This window comes from Bidens hawaiensis, unplaced genomic scaffold, assembly GCF_021521415.1.
Source record: "Bidens hawaiensis isolate Kalapana, Puna unplaced genomic scaffold, B.hawaiensis_p1.1 tig00012940_1, whole genome shotgun sequence".
Taxonomy (NCBI): Eukaryota; Viridiplantae; Streptophyta; class Magnoliopsida; order Asterales; family Asteraceae; genus Bidens; species Bidens hawaiensis.
In genome coordinates this window covers 626562-643412 of record NW_027492078.1, presented here as the reverse complement: position 1 = coordinate 643412, position 16851 = coordinate 626562, and the positions used below count along the sequence as shown (strand labels likewise).

Below are 16851 nucleotides of genomic sequence, written 5' to 3'. Positions count from 1 at the left end.
CATAATTAAAACTTATTATATGAAACAATTGAATTTACGTATTATATATAATTTTTTTTTTATTTTTATTATATTTTTCACCTGTGTAGAAGACGGGCTCTAACCTAGTATATAATATATTAACTAAAGTCTCGTAGCAAACTGAGTCTCGTAGCAAACTGGTAGTATATTATATGAAAGTTATGATTATAGAAAAAAAAATGGAGAGTGGGGTAGGAGAGGACCACGTATTTCTCATACATATAAATTAGTTAGTTTAATACAAATTAGATAATTAGTTAGGTTACATCTGAAGTCATGATTCCACGTTTTGGTCTGAGCACGACCCGATCTACGTTTTAACTCGAACACATGACTGACTAACGATTTCATAACACACAGCTTATGTCCCTTGGTAACAAGTCCCACATCGGGAAATTTTTGTTGACGTTGAGCTGGCCCGAGCACGACCCGGCCAACGTGTTGACCCGAAAACATGAAGTTATCAACCCCGACCCAATAAATGAGCCATAAAGTTGCCTCTCATGTTTGGGAGGGCTGTGGGTCTCGATCGCTGACAATGATTCGTGGAACCCCCCAATACTTCACCACATGTTTAAGGAACAACCTTGTCGTTCGGCGGTTGAGTGGCAGTAACATCGGCAGGTGCAGGAATGATGGTTCCATACTTTGAGAGCCTATCGACCACCACAATGATACTCCCGGAGCCTTTAGACTAGCTTGGGCAAGCAAGTGATAAAGTTCATGGAAATGCTTTCCCATGGCCCCTTTGGAATGGAACCTTGAAGCCCATTTTCACCAACACCTTCACCTTCTTGAAAGCTTCAAATATTCTAAGTATTTTCTTTATGTTTCATTTATGTGCACGACTTTTTGTATTTTAATTAGTTTTGCTATTTATTACTTGTCTTCTGCTAGCAGTTATCCTCAATAAACTAAACAAGGTACATGCTATGTTGAAGTTCCTCCTTCATTTGGTCATGACTATACTAAACTGTCTGATACATACAGAGAATCTCAAAAAGGTGGATCTTACATCTCCTTTAACCCATCTAGGCTTGCCTTGGTGTGCCTTTGCCTTGGCACTTGACCTTGGCCGTGGGCATGCCTTGGCAACACATGTCATTCATCCGTTAGATCAAAACTCTTTGTAGTATGGAAGCCCCATTGTACGTTAGTCGGAATGTTGTAATAGAAGTATAGTTGAGCGTCGTTGTAATTGGACAATTTAGATGCAATGCTTTAAGTACTTTATATGGCTTTTATAATCACTTAATAGTTAATACAATACAGTAATTAGTATAAAAAACTTTTTTGTATTGATACATATTTTATATAACTTTATTTGTTTGATCCGTAAACAATTAAACATTTTAAGCTAAGCAGTCAACATCAGATGCAAATATTGAGTACTGAAGACAAATAAGTTGATGAACACAACACAGAACACTGACTGATTAAGAAAACACAAACTTCAATGAAACTGACATCAACGTCCTTGTACTAACAATGGTAACTTTCATTTATGCATATAACCACTAGGGCTCCAATGTCAAATACTGAAATAATTCAGATTAAATTTCCATACAAAAATGTTAGATTAGTTATTATTTTCAGTTGAAGTAAGGGGGATATGAATCTATGATATAGATTTAATCGTTAATGTAGTTTGTGGATTGATATAAATTTATGACAATATAGAGAACTATTAGGTCTGAGATTATTCTAGCGGCTGTATTGGTTTAGAGTTGAACTAGTTAATTTATTTAATTAAATTATAGGTTGGGTTCTGTCAACTAGACAGGTTCATAAGATGACCTGTTTAACCCATTTTTTTATAACTTAAATTATAAATTCGTTTATAGGATTTTTAAATAGAAGAATTTTTTCAACTCATGATGTTACCATGAGTTTTCATCAAATATTTGATATTTAATCAAATATGCTTTAAAATAATTTTTGAAATTTATATTGAAACCTACCATAAGAAGTATGTCTTCCAAATGATTTTTCCACTAGTACGGAAAATGACCATTTTAAAACGGTTAAATAGCGTAAACACAACGGTTTCAAAACCGTTCTAATCGAAGCGTTGCAAAATATAAATAAATCGGTTTCAACACTGGTGTATATCCTATAAGATATTAAAACGTGTTGTAACCAGTATTAAAAATGTTGGTAAAATCCAAGTGTCGTTAGTCCCCGGGCGTTGAGACGGTGAACTTACATGAAATGAGTCGGTTTTCATTTATGGAACTGAAACTAAAACAAGAAACAAAATTAGGGTGGCCCAATATGGTGGCACCACGTGACCCAATGAAAGCTTTGCGGCTCCAATGTTATAGTCAATAGTCTTATTAAATTCTTAACCATTCACCTTATGGCTTAATTAGTTAATTCTTTTAACATATATGTTTCCATTATATTCATGAAAACATGTTTTGGCGGAAAAAAATGCGACTGAGTTGTACATCAACGGACAAAGAACAAGAATAAGAACAACAATATCAGCATGTGATAAGAACCAAATCGTAGGCTGGTTAGCATAACAAATATATAGCAGTTGATGTATCATACCAAAATATCCAGCGAACGGTAAATATTACTCGCGACAATAATGTACGTAGGTTTTTTAGGTCATAATGTACCAAAAATGTGTAATGTGGTGTATATACACATGGACATCCATTGGAACAAAAGAAATAACTATTATGGACCGAACCATCCTTTTCGCAAAAAAATGGAATGACTAAATGCTACACTACACCAACTTGGTGTCACCAAGCACGCAGTAACATGGGAAACGGCTTAATATGGTCACACAAGCACAATTTTATGTTTGGATATCACAAACAAATTACAAATTAAGTGACGTTAGACATAAATCAAAAGTAAAATACATACCAGTAAGAAAATGGATAACTAAGCCAACCAACCACAAAGAAAACTACCACTTATTCTCACCTCCTTTAAGAACTTTCATAGTAACTGACCAACTTCACATTTCATTGGATAAAGGACATCACCTCCCACCAATAAATTGGGCCAAGCTAAAAGTTCACATTTTATGAAACACGAGGCCCTATATCTTTTTAGGCATAAAGCACATGCTTTACCACGTTACCTTGTTGGGCCAAATGGTTGGCATTCGGCCTCCCTTAAAAAAGGAATCGGCTTACCGGATCAAACTAGAGGTGTACAGAACCGGTTTTAAACCCAAACCGAACCGGTTTGGTCAACGGCTGGTCAAAACCGGTTTGACTCAAACTGGTTCGGTTTATAAACCGGTTTAGACACAAGATAGGTCGACCTGGTCACGTCGGTTCGGTTCGGTTTATAAACCGGTTTAACCGGTTTTAAACCGGGTTTAGCCGGTTTTAAACCGGTTTTTCTCTAACCGGTTTGGTTTTAAAACCGGTTTGGTCGATCTTAAGGGGAACCGCTCATGAAACTGGCGGTTTGGGTGAAACTGGTTTTAAACCCAAACCGGTTCGGTTCGGTTTGCCTAAAACCGGTCCCAAACCGGTTTTTTTGTACACCTCTAGATCAAACCCCTTCATTTTCATTTTAAGCGGTGGAGGACCCAGGAAATTTTTCCATAGGGGTTGGGAATTTTTTGGATAGGTAACTAATTATATATAAAAAAAATCGTTTCGTTTCAGCTATTCGGGTCAGATCAAATCGGTATGTATAATTATTTTTTGTCTGTTTTAGCCGTCTAGAGGGGGTCGAAGCGGGTCAGGTCATATAAAAAAATATAAAAATTAATAAAGTATATATACAATAAAACAAAATGTTACTATAAATGCATAATTAAAATACAACTTATTTAAAGTTGTTCTCTACGGTTTTTATTTCTTGAAATATAACAAAAGCATCATCTACTTTGTCATTGACATAACCAAATTTTATGATCGGGGATTAGTTAGTCACAATGTAATTCTTACTTGATAAATTACTAAAGTTAGAGACTTCTTATATATATATTTTTTAAAGTTTTGCACAAATAACATGATATACATTTTTCTTAAGTTTGCACATATAACATGGATGTTGATTTCTCACATTAAGCCTATGTCAAACACTTTCAACCCAAAAAACGCTTTTAAAAAATTAAGTTTTTGTTGTAGGCTTCTTGACCCATAAAGTAAATTTAATAAGCTCATGTAACTAAATAGCAATTATGGCATCCCAGTCCCCACCGTGTCTATTATTATTTCTTCTTTATCATCCGAAGTTCCAAACAACACCTGTACGTGATGTAATTATCGCTGTACCAGCCGGAGAAAAGTTTTATGTTCATGCTACCTTCTTCTATTAATCTTTTATCATTCATTGTACTTTGAAGGGTTGCTATAAAAAATTCACATGGGTTGGTTAGGATTTTAACACTATAATAATACTGATTATTTTTTTTCCATTTGGGATGGTCGACACCCCTACTATATGAGTAGGTTCGCCCCTGATTTTAAGTAATATATATTTAACACATAATCATCATTTATATACTATGGTGCAATGTTATATCCATTGGACTCCTAGATCTTGTGGACCTATTTAAAAAAAGAATGGGTTTTTGGGTACCTGAACCGCAATTGTAAAAACAGACTTCACTAAATACAATCTTGATCTGCAATGTTTTATCAAATGGGTTATGGGGAACAGACAGAAAATCAGATTCTGGGTCGATGCGTGGTTGGTTTATGTGCTTAAAAAAACATGTTCCCATATTATTTCCATTGTTACATACAAGGATTGTAAGGCGTTCGACTATTTCATAAACGTCAAGGGTGGTATCATTCGGGACTGGTCTTTGGCAAGGCTTACTCACAACTTTGAGGAAAACAAACAGCAAGCTTGTCAAACACTACTTAGGGGTTGTTTGGCAATTAATTGATGAATCAATGAAAGATCAAACCGATTAAAATGTAACATCTGAATTATTTCGAATGATTTTAAAACTTAACCATTAAGAGACTCCATGAGCCATTAAAATGTGTAACCAAATAAATCACTTCTGATAGATTCAGAGGCAGCATCTTAATGGAATCATCAAGAGGTTACCAACAACCCCTTAGCTTGGTTAATATTACAAATTCAGTTAGCTGTTGGGTGTGGACTGTGGACTACTGATCCGAGTGGGTTATTCATAGTAAATCTACAAGGAAAACTGCTTGAAAATCAGTCCGCGACAATTAGAATCATGAGTGGATAAACTAGGTCCTGAGGAAGGTGAACGCATTCAGATTAGAGATGAGCTCGGTATTAGTACTAAAAATGTTCGGTTCAGTACCACCACCGAAGACAAAATTCAGAAAATACCGGTGTTGAACCGTGTCGGTACCGAAAACTCAAAAAGTTGGTACCAAAATTCGAGTAACCCAAATCTCTCTCAATAATCAAACCAAACCGATATTATATATCTATTCTAGTGTATGTATATACGTATACTTAAGACTTGAGTTCTGTATTAATTGCATACGAATATATCTATCTATCTATCTATCTATCTAGGGTTTCATTTTGAAGTATCAATCAGATCAGATCAGATCAGATCATGTCTTTGAGGCCGAACGCGAGGACGGAGGTCCGGCGGAACCGTTACAAGGTGGCGGTGGATGCGGACGAAGGACGCCGGCGGCGAGAAGACAATATGGTGGAGATCCGTAAGAATAAGAGAGAGGAGAACCTGCTTAAGAAGCGGCAAGTGCTTCCGGCTGCTCAGCCGCTCGTCACCGGTGCTCCTGTCGCATCCTCTACCATCGAGAAGAAGGTATAATAGTTATCCGATTCGGTTTCTTAACAATTAGATCAGATGCGTGTAATTAGACTTATATATTCCTTGTATTGCTAGTTAATTCATTGATTTAGATTGCAAATGAGTCAGTGTGATGAGATTGATTGACTGAGTGTTACTGTTTACTAGGTTACAAGTTTATGAGTTGTGTATGCATCAATTAGGTTAGGGATTTTAAAGTTTTATTGCAAATATGTGTGTGTGTGTGTGTGTGTGTGTGTATAGAAACAGATGATACATATTAAGTTTCTATTAGTTTGATGGATTTCATATGTACTTTTCGTTTTGTAGCGTCATCACTGTGTGACAATATTAAGATTGATACGTTATAGTTACGTAAGTTCTTGATATGTATGTGTGTGTTAATCTACATATTAAGTTTCTAGATGGCTGCAAGTTCATAAATTATTTGGCTTGTGTTGTTTGAAGGATAGATCAATTGATTGATTGCTAATGATGCAAGTAATCTTCTGTTTGTATAATTTGAATGCATTGGATTGTATATGAATCAGGGTTGTACTTTCTTTAGTTTGATGGATTCAATGTGCATTTGCTGTTATGTAATCTCATCATCTTATGGTCAATACCAAGATTATTAGCCCATATTATGAAAGTTTTTTATATATATGTGTGGGGTTTGGATTAACTACAAATTAAATTAACATGCTAATTGTGCGAGTCAAGTAGTGTAATTATATATACAACATAGTGTAATTATATTGTAGAATTCTAGTGTAATTGCACTACGATGTAATTACATAATTACCTGCTTGTATATATAATTAGTTAATTACACTACTTGATTTGCACAGTTAGCATGCTAATTTAATTTGTACGCTAACTTTCCCCTATAATTGTGTGTGTGTGTGTTTTAATCTACATATTAATTTCTCTGAATTTTGTGGTGGTTGTTTCCAACGTGCATGAGTACACATACTTGGTTAGTTTGATGGATTGTTGTATAACATCATCTTATGGCAATACCAAGATTGTTAGGCTGTAGTTATTATAAGTTTTTTTTATGTATGTGTGTGTTAATCTACATATTAAGTTTCCGTGAAGTTCTGGTTGTGTTTTCGATGTGCACGGTTCCAGATGCTTAGTTTGTTTAATGTATTCTATATGCATTTGCTGTTAAATAACCTCATCATCTTATAGTAATAACAAAATTGTTAGGCAGTAGTATTCCATAAGTTTGGATGAAGTTTTTGGTTGTAGTTTCTAGGTGGTTGCAGGTTCATAAATCATAATTAGTTTGAGATGCTTGAATAGGCAATAGTAATAAGGTTGGAAGTTGTGAGAGTGTGCGTACACCCTTTCACCTGTCTTGAAATTCTTGATGTACGTAATGTATATGTTTGTTTATTTTCTTATATTTTTCGTTGTAAAGTATTTTTAAGTTTATCTACTGGGTTTTAATGTTTTTGTTTAAAAAAACAAAAACAAAATAAAATAAAAATTAATGTTGAAACTTCTTGTGATGGTGCTTGTTTGTTCTAACTTCTGATATCATTTAAAGTTCTTTTGCTAGTTTACACTATGAGGGTAAAGGTGTTAACATAAGGATTTGTTCAGTGTTACATCTATAATGGTTTTATAAAATTCACTTTCTTTGCATGGTTATCATTTGAACTTTTTACAAACTTAAAATGATGATAAATTGCAGTTAGAGTCACTTCCTTCTATGGTTGCTGGAGTCTACTCGAATGATAATAATATGCAGCTTGAAGCTACTACTCAGTTTCGCAAGTTGCTCTCAATAGGTATTATAATTGTGTGTGTGTGTATTTGAATCATATTTGGTTTTATGTATACCTGTTGACCTTACGTGTACAACTTATTAAACTTTATTTCACAGAACGGAGCCCGCCAATTGAGGAAGTTATACAATCTGGTGTGGTACCTCGCTTCGTTGAGTTCTTGATGAGAGAGGATTTCCCACAGCTCCAGGTCAGCGTTATTGTACCGCTGGCTTTAATGCTACATGGTGTACTGTTTAGGGCTGTAAACGAACCAAACATTCACTGAATCGTTCCTGAATTGTTCGGTGCGAAGTTCATTTATGCTCATTTGTTTTAATAAATGAACATGAACAAGAAATTATTGTGTTCAAGTATTTTCCAATAATTATGTCAAGTACTTAGCTTTATATTTATTTTGGGTGATTATGTTGAATGCATGTGATTTAAGAATGTTGATTTTAGTTTTCAAATTACCTTATGTTATTTTGTGTTTGCTTATGTTTGTTTGCTTGTGCTTCGTGTGCGTTCATGAACTTAACGAACGGACATTAACAAACACGAACAAAATCATTTCCGTGACGAATGCACATGAATACAAACTTTCATTTGATTTTGTGTTCGCAAAACCGTTCATTTGTCTGATAAAAGCTTAACAAACCAACATGAACAGCCCCTGGTTCTTTTGTTTACAGCCCTAGTATTGTTATTTGTATTGTTCACTTTATATAATGTTAATTGCTAAATTTACAGTTTGAAGCTGCGTGGGCACTCACAAACATTGCTTCAGGAACCTCTGAGAACACAAAGGTCGTAATCGATCACGGGGCGGTTCCAATCTTTGTCAAGCTTCTTGCTTCTCCAAGTGATGATGTTCGTGAGCAGGTAATACGTGGATGATAATATGATATTACTTCACAGATTGAAAGTTTTGTTTAATATGTGTGGCCATGTTTGGTTGTTGCAGGCTGTTTGGGCATTGGGAAATGTTGCTGGTGACTCACCAAGGTGCCGGGATCTTGTTCTTGGTCAAGGTGCTTTGCGTCCTTTGCTGGCTCAGTTAAACGAACACGCTAAACTTTCCATGTTGAGAAATGCCACCTGGACACTTTCAAATTTTTGTCGCGGGAAACCACAGCCTCCTTTTGAAGAGGTTGTTTACTAGTCTTTTCTTATATATTAGTAATCTAGATGTAGCTACTGACTAAATGGATGGGGCTGGGTAGGCTTGTAAACGAACCAAACGATTGAGCACGAACAAGGCATGTTTGTGTTCGTTCGTTTAACCTGAACTGAACAAAAATTGAAGACAAACAACTAAACGAATGGGGCTTTCTTATTTGTGTTCGTTTCTTAAGATAATGAATGTGTTCATGTTTGTTTATGTTCGTTTGTTTGTTCACGGACATAAAAACTTAACAAATGAACATAACTAAACACAGATGAACGAATATAAACGAGCAAACACCATTTATAAGTAAACGTGTACATCAATCAGTTGGGCCTAAAAAAATTAATAAAACTAGACTAAATTGTAATGAGTGACATTCTAAGTTTATAAAACTAGACTAAACTGTAATGACCTAACAAATTTAAATAAACATATAAATGAACAAACTCAAAACAAGCGTAAACTAACGAACATAGACGAATTTTAATGAACAAACGTAAACGAATGTTCACACACGTAAATGAATGCACGAGATGTGTTCATTTCATTTATTTAACTAAATGAACAAATAGTTTGTCCGTGTTTGTTTGTTCATTAATAAACGAACTTTCGCATTAAATATGATTATAGAAATATTATTACATTAATAATATATTTGAATTTTTAATAAAACGATCTAGGAGGTTGTATGCGTTACCAGCACGTTTCACATGAAACTTTCAACTAGGTTGAGCTGTTATCTATTTAGCAAATTCTTAATTAGACCTTGAAGTCAGATGCATTCGCCAATAAACATGTTGAAATATCCACCTCTACAGTTATTGTATTAACTGATATAATAATACGAATCTTTTGACTTGCAGACAAGACCAGCACTACCTGCACTTGAGCGACTTGTACATTCAAATGATGAAGAGGTGTTGACTGATGCATGTTGGGCTCTTTCCTATCTGTCTGATGGTACTAATGACAAAATTCAAGCTGTTATTGAGGCTGGTGTTTGCAGACGTCTTGTTGAACTCCTTATGTGAGTTGTTTTTCATGTTGATTATTATTGTTGCTAAATACGTGCAGTCTTGATATTAAAAGTTTTAACTGTTTATATAATATCCCAGGCACCCGTCTCCTTCAGTACTCATTCCTGCACTTCGAACTGTTGGCAATATAGTGACTGGTGATGATCTTCAAACTCAGGTATTAGCTTGCATTATAAACATTTACAAATTGCAAAATACACACATACACATGTTTATAGATACTGATGGTGTTTTATGCAGTGTATAATTGAGCATGGTGCACTCCCGTGTCTGCTGAGCCTGTTGACCAATAATCACAAAAAGAGCATCAAGAAAGAAGCCTGCTGGACAATCTCAAACATTACAGCTGGAAACAAAGAGCAAATCCAGGTAACAATATGAGTCTTTTCATGCATTTGACCATTTTTATCACAAGTAAAAATCGTTTTTAACGATTTAAAGTTATTTTTCAGTCGGTAATCGAAGCTGGGCTAATGGGTCCCCTGGTCAACCTCCTCCAAACTGCTGAATTTGATATAAAGAAAGAAGCCGCATGGGCGATATCAAACGCCACTTCTGGTGGTACTAATGAACAGATCAAGTATTTTATTTTAAACATTCTATTAATAATAATTACTGTTTTTGACTTACCATTAATCATTAATGATGGTAATCTATGATTTGTAGGTATTTGGTGAACCAGGGTTGCATCAAACCACTGTGTGATTTACTTGTTTGTCCAGATCCGAGAATTGTGACGGTGAGTTTAGAAGGGCTCGAGAACATATTAAAGGTCGGTGAAGCTGAGAAAAACTTGGGTAACACGGGAGAGGTAAATTATTATGCTCAGTTGATAGACGATGCAGAAGGGTTGGAAAAGATTGAGAATTTACAGTCTCATGATAATAATGAAATTTATGAAAAAGCGGTTAAGATTCTTGAGACATATTGGTTGGAAGAAGAAGAGGAGCCCATGGTCGATGGCTCACAGCCTGGGTTCAACTTTGACGGTCCAAGTGTTCAAGTGCCACCTGGCGGGTTCAATTTTAATGGCTGAAGGTATACTGGGTTGGGTCAAAGTTAAGTCTGGTCAGGTCCGGTCAGGTCAAGGTCAGGTGTAGTTGCGTCAAGGTCATATTAAGGGCTGTCCAGGTACAAATAAAGGGCTGGGTTTCGCGGCGGGGCTGTTTGGTTTTGTTTACCTCGAGTCGTTGAATGTTTTGGAACAATGTTCGAGGCAGTTATGTATTTTGTTTTGGTGTTAAGGGGGCGAGTGTATATTTATATGATGTTAAAAGAGAGTGTATTTCATATTTGTAATGTCGAATTTTACGGTTTTCCTCATTTGCAGTGGGATGATGTTATTGATTTGTTTATGTACTGGTTTCGTTTTTAACTTCTTATAGCATGTGGTAATGCATTTATCTGAAAATTTATTTAGACTGTTATGTTGGGTTAAGCAAATGTGTTTATGAAGTTTAGCGCTTTTATTTTAGGTTATTAATAGTTGGATCTAAATGAGGGGTCTTAGGTTTTGCGTTTAATTTGATTTTGTTGAGGCTTTGTGTCAAATATAATTGTGATTGAATGGTTTTTAACTGGATGAACTTTAGTAAGATTAGAAATGTCAAAATAGGTTTGCTTAAATTTGGCTCGGTGCGTAAACGACCTAACCTGAGTTTGCCTAGGTTTGTAAATGGGCCGAGCTTGAATAATTGTTGAGGCTACCGTGTGAATAAAAGAAATTTAAGTATTCTAAGTACAACTTCAAATCATTTTCGGGTCTAGCTTCGATTCAATACCTTTTTTTAAGTTCATGCAATCCAATCAAGCCAAACAGGAGCATAAACCGAGCGGCTTAATCTCAAGCTTTTAGTTCAATTTATAATTCGATACATCTGGCTCAATTTAAATTTGAGCTTGCCCCAGGTTTTGTTTAGACCCGCATAATACATTTATACATAATAGTTGATACTTTGATAGTTGTAGTTTGTAAAGATTGTGGTGTAAGTGATTACGTTACGTTATGTATCATAGTTAAATCAAAATACAGATAATTATGTATTGAATCTATCTATCTTTGCACTAGAGTTGGCCGTTTTGTTAGAATATACCCAAGTGAATCATTTAATTTCTTTATAAATAAATAGAATACTTGAAAGTTAATGTAGTCTAAAATATATTATTTGTTGTCTAACATAGTAGTCAAATTTTAAATCGAAAATAGAGTAAATTTAAAGCATGGTGCTATTTTTGTATAATCTTAAAATATTTTATTTTTTGACTACATGTAACGTTATCCAAAGGCGAAGCATCTCTTTCAAATTAACGAATTGCAACCACATGAGTCGTAATCATGGATGACAAACGTCATATCTTCAAAGAGTAAAGACAAAGTACCAATCACAAATTTCAAGTTGACAAACCACACTTATTTAAATTTTTTTTTAAATGCCAATAACATTAAAAAACCAAACAACCTTTACAAGAAGAAAATGCCGAAGACATAAAGGAATGCAAATAAAGGACAAACAATTATAACGGGAAATTAACAAAATTAAACCTGCACCACTTCTCCCACTCAAAATAGGTGGAAAATTATTAAAAATGAGATCATTTCTTGATCTCCAATCATCCAACATATGAATGTGTCAAACATATGAATACCGTTTTAAAAATTGTAAGTCAATAAATATTCACAGGACACTCGCATGTTATAACATTTTCTTATGAAGATTACTCTAACCACCTACCTGGATTACTTTGTGATGGGCGAGGTAATGATTAACTCAAATATACTGAACCCTAACCGAAAGCTTCAATACAACCCAAAGAAAGTTGACACTAACATAAAAATCTTGTCAAACACATAAATGCAATCATGATGCAAGTTTTCTCCAGTTGATGTACATATACGAACCTATAAATGTTGTTAAATCTCTAAATTTTTAATTGAATTTAAAATTTTACAAGAAAAAAAAAACTTGATTTATATAATTAATAAAATTTGAGACTCATTTGTATTACATCTTTTAAATTTATCATTATTACCTAATCAATTTTAGTTAAGACCCAAAGTAATTCAGTAAAAAAAAAGATATAAAATATATAGATTAAATAGGTCAACCTGATTCAAACATAAAATTTTTTAAACTAAACTCATACTCACAATTATCGTGTTAGAAACGTATTATGTTTTCGTTTTGTGTCAGAACTCAAGAATGACTTAAATCATCACAAATCAACACAAATTTATAAATGATAACACCCCTTACCTAATAATGTAGCTGTGTTTTGACTAATAACCACCAACATTAACTAGTAACTACACCACTTGCTTCATTGCTTGATATAATAGCAACATGTCCCACATGTCGCATATTGATTCTCTATTATCCTTCTTATACAAAAATTATTTTATTTATTTAGCTTATCATTTAAGTCAATAACATCTCAAGGCATCACCTTGACTAAAAGTGATATCCACTCAACTTCATCACTAGGAACAAAAAACAAAATAATTGAAGCAAAAAATCAATGGCTGAATCACATGAACATGAAGACTCATCACCTTTTCAATGGTGGAAATCACTCCCAAAATGCCCATTTGACGAGTCTCCGAAATCGTCTTGCATTATTAAGGTGCTTAGAGAAATGGAACGCTTGTGTTTAATAAGTGAACATGGAGTGGATGATATTAAACACAAACTTATGACCTACAAATCTGGTGATTTTTGGATTCCGGTTGGTGGGATTAAGAAGGAAGATATGTGTATTCCTCCGGTTATTACCGTGTTGCTGGCTGGATTGGCTGGTGCTGGTAAAAGCTCCATTATTAATCTTATGTATAGTGTTCTTGGCAGATCTGGTCTCATTCCATTCTCTCAAACCTCAAGTATGTTCACAGTTACATATTTTTAGGTTATGTGTATGTTGAGATAATATATTGATTAAGGTTTGTTGTTAAATGTCAGAAGACATGATTTAAATAGGTTTCGTTTGAATAATGATTCTAGTTATAAAATGTAAATTATTTAGGAATATTGGTTTTTAATGATCCCAACTATTGTCTTTTGGCTACTATTGGTCCCAACTAATGAATTGACTACTATTAGTCCCAACTTTTAAAGTATTTGTTCCTAACGGTCCGTGACTAACAGAATTCTAACTTCGTTAGTTTCAGGTCGCTGGAAAAACGGTTTTGGCCGGAAAACTCAATTTTTTTTTCCCAAAAACTCAACATTTTCGTCCCAAACATCTTGGTAACTTCGTATCGGACCTTTGGAAACCTTTTTCTAGTAAAACCCCAATTATTGAGGTCGTCGGAAACCTTAGAACCATCGTCGGAATTGGTTGATGGTGCTCAAGTGGTGGTAGTTGGTTGGCGGTGGTTGCGGCGTTCAGGTGGTGTTTTCCGGCAACAAATTTGAATTTTCCGGCCAAAAACGTTTTCTCGACGACCTGAAACTAACGGCGTTAGGATTCTATTAGTCACGGACCATTAGGAACAAATACTTTAAAAGTTGGGAACACCAGTAGCCAATTCATTAGTTGGGACCAGCAGCGACCAAAAGGCAATAATTAGGACCATTAAAGACCAATATATCAATTATTTATATGATTTATATAGGTTTCGTTTGAATAATTATTCTAGTTATAAAATGTAAATTATGTAAAACGCTAAAACCAACATATTTTCTGTTTTCATTTATAGACATTCTTTAATACTTTGAGATAAAAAGATCTATAACACTACGAAATTTTGTGTAAAACAATTTGGAACTCGGTACACCCAAATTGTTTTATGATTCAATTGAGATAAAAAGATATAGGCTAGCTAAGGAAAAAAAACACGTAAGCAAACACAATAAGATGTATCGGTTTCAAGTTGTTTTAAACTTTTATTTTTATAATTTTGTTTAAATTTAACATGTGAAGATACTTTTTATGTTTAAAAAATTGTTAAAAAGAGTTTTTTGACAAAGGAATAAAAGTTAGTTGGCTTTATATGAATTTTGCACTTTTAATTATGTTGGATAGGGGTTCAAACGAGTCGAGCCCGAACATGACTAACGTCAAGCTCTACTTGTTTTGACTTATAAGCGCTAAAGCTTGGCTCGTTTCAAGCTTTTTCTAAAGCTCTAGCTCAACTCCTGTCGTTTTTTAAATTGTTTTCTCAAGCTCGAACTCAGTTTAGTCTCTGCTTGTCTGCTATTTATCAATTATGTGATATACATTCTTAATTATTTTTATATATATCTTAATCATAACTTTATAAAATAAATAAATATTTAATAGTTAAAAAAGTAATATAAATTATTGACTCGTGAGCTAGTTCGATCTTTATAAGTGATGCTCGTGCTTGGACTGAATGCAGATGAATCATGGAGTTATTCAACTATGATCCTAGAAGAACATAACGTGTTACGATCAACACGAAACGGATTTTGTGTATATGATTCAAGGGGTTTGGATTATAACCGGATGGGTGAGTGTTTGGAGGAGGTGACACGGTGGATGACGGACGGTGTCCGGCATAACCAGCCGTGTCGGTTTGGTGATGAAGATGGTGTTAATGTGAATGTGAGGTTAAACTGTTGTTCCGATGGGTTTGTGAGGCGGAGGGTCAACTGTGTGGTGGTGGTGGCTGATCTGACCGATGTGTACAAAGCATTTTTTGGTGGTGGTAATTTTAAGAAGGTGGAAGCCATTAAATCACTGTTTCATTGTGCTTCTATAAGGACATCAAGTAAGTAATAATATCAATTATTATTATTATTATTGTTATTAGAGGTTGGGTTGGGCTTAAAAAATGATCTCACATGATTACAAAGAGTTAAAAGCCAATTTATATGATTAGGGGAATATTAATGTATAAATTAAAATAGCGTGTTAATTGTGAGAATCAAGTAGTGCATTTATATATATAAATGGTGTAATTATGTAATTTACATTGTAGTGTAATTGTAATTATACTACTTGATTATCATAATTAGCATGTTATTTTAATCTGTATTTGATTCAAACCCTATATAATTAAACTTAATCTATACTATATAATAAATAGAACCTACTAAATGTCACATGTCATCACCAAATTAATATTACAAAAATTCTCCCTCCTCTCTTTCTTATTAAATACATTTGGCATTTCTATTTCTTATTAATAATTTTGTATTTCATTTTTTACTTTTTAATCTTTTATTTTCTCTTTTTAATAATTCTTTCCTGATTTAAACAATTTAATACCAACATAAATATAATTTTGTTTTATATAAATATATTACATTCGTTATTAATATTAGATTTTTATAAGTAACCAATTTTCATGTTGATTTTGAATAATAATTCAAAAAATTAAAGTTTTATAAGAAATGATATTATTAGATGAAAGAGGCAATATTAATTTAGATTAAATTTCAATAAATTTTAACTTATTAAATATATATGATTATTTGCTAAATCACAAGTCTTTTTCTTTCAAATCCTTAAAAGACAAATTCACTTTTGATGTATTCTAAGTGTTTATGTTAACTTACACGAGCGGTTTTCTTTAACCGATTTAAATATCAAACATGGTTTATGTCAGTTTATGATTTGAATGAGTTTCGGTCAAAGGGTTGGTTTAAAACAATAGACATTCACAACTTCTTTTTTAGTTGACTATTTAATTGACCCATCATTTGAGTTAAGTTCATCATCTTAAAAATCCACAAAAATATAAAACTAGACTACATGTTTTGGTTTTAGGTGGATAAAAGAACTTATTTTTGGAATACAAATGTTAGACGTTAGCACACTATTAATCATATGATAAATTGACTTTGTATATTCTTATATTAATATAGATTTCTTTAGTGAGCGATGTATACTTGCACCGAAAAATGAGGTCATTCAAGAAATTAGCAAGCGTTTGCTATCCATGTTTATGGGAGATAAAAAAATATTACCATTCTTCATATGGTATCTATCAGACATTAAGAAATTATTAGTTTCCTGATGTTTTAAATGACCTCAAAATCTAAGGTTGTCAAGTTAAAAATTAGTCTTAAAAGTTAATGTTGAAGTGATGTTACTTAAAATATTAACTAGAAAATTGGTCTATGCAATGAAACTAAACTATATGTG

The 16851-nt window shown here is 33.6% G+C and overlaps 2 protein-coding genes across 2 annotated transcripts; both read left to right on the top strand.

Moving 5' to 3' along the window:
• Positions 1 to 5543: 5543 nt before the first annotated feature.
• LOC143542607 (importin subunit alpha-2-like) lies at positions 5544 to 10875 on the top strand. The gene is made up of 10 exons (XM_077035161.1): positions 5544 to 5773; positions 7464 to 7560; positions 7656 to 7747; positions 8290 to 8421; positions 8504 to 8689; positions 9571 to 9734; positions 9823 to 9901; positions 9985 to 10113; positions 10197 to 10324; positions 10411 to 10875. The coding sequence occupies exons 1-10, from the start codon at positions 5558 to 5560 to the stop codon at positions 10778 to 10780; spliced, it is 1593 nt and encodes a 530-aa protein (XP_076891276.1). The 5' UTR covers positions 5544 to 5557; the 3' UTR covers positions 10781 to 10875.
• Positions 10876 to 13260: 2385 nt separating this feature from the next.
• LOC143542622 (uncharacterized) lies at positions 13261 to 15480 on the top strand. The gene is made up of 2 exons (XM_077035173.1): positions 13261 to 13618; positions 15101 to 15480. The coding sequence occupies exons 1-2, from the start codon at positions 13261 to 13263 to the stop codon at positions 15478 to 15480; spliced, it is 738 nt and encodes a 245-aa protein (XP_076891288.1).
• The last annotated feature ends 1371 nt before the right edge of the window (positions 15481 to 16851 follow it).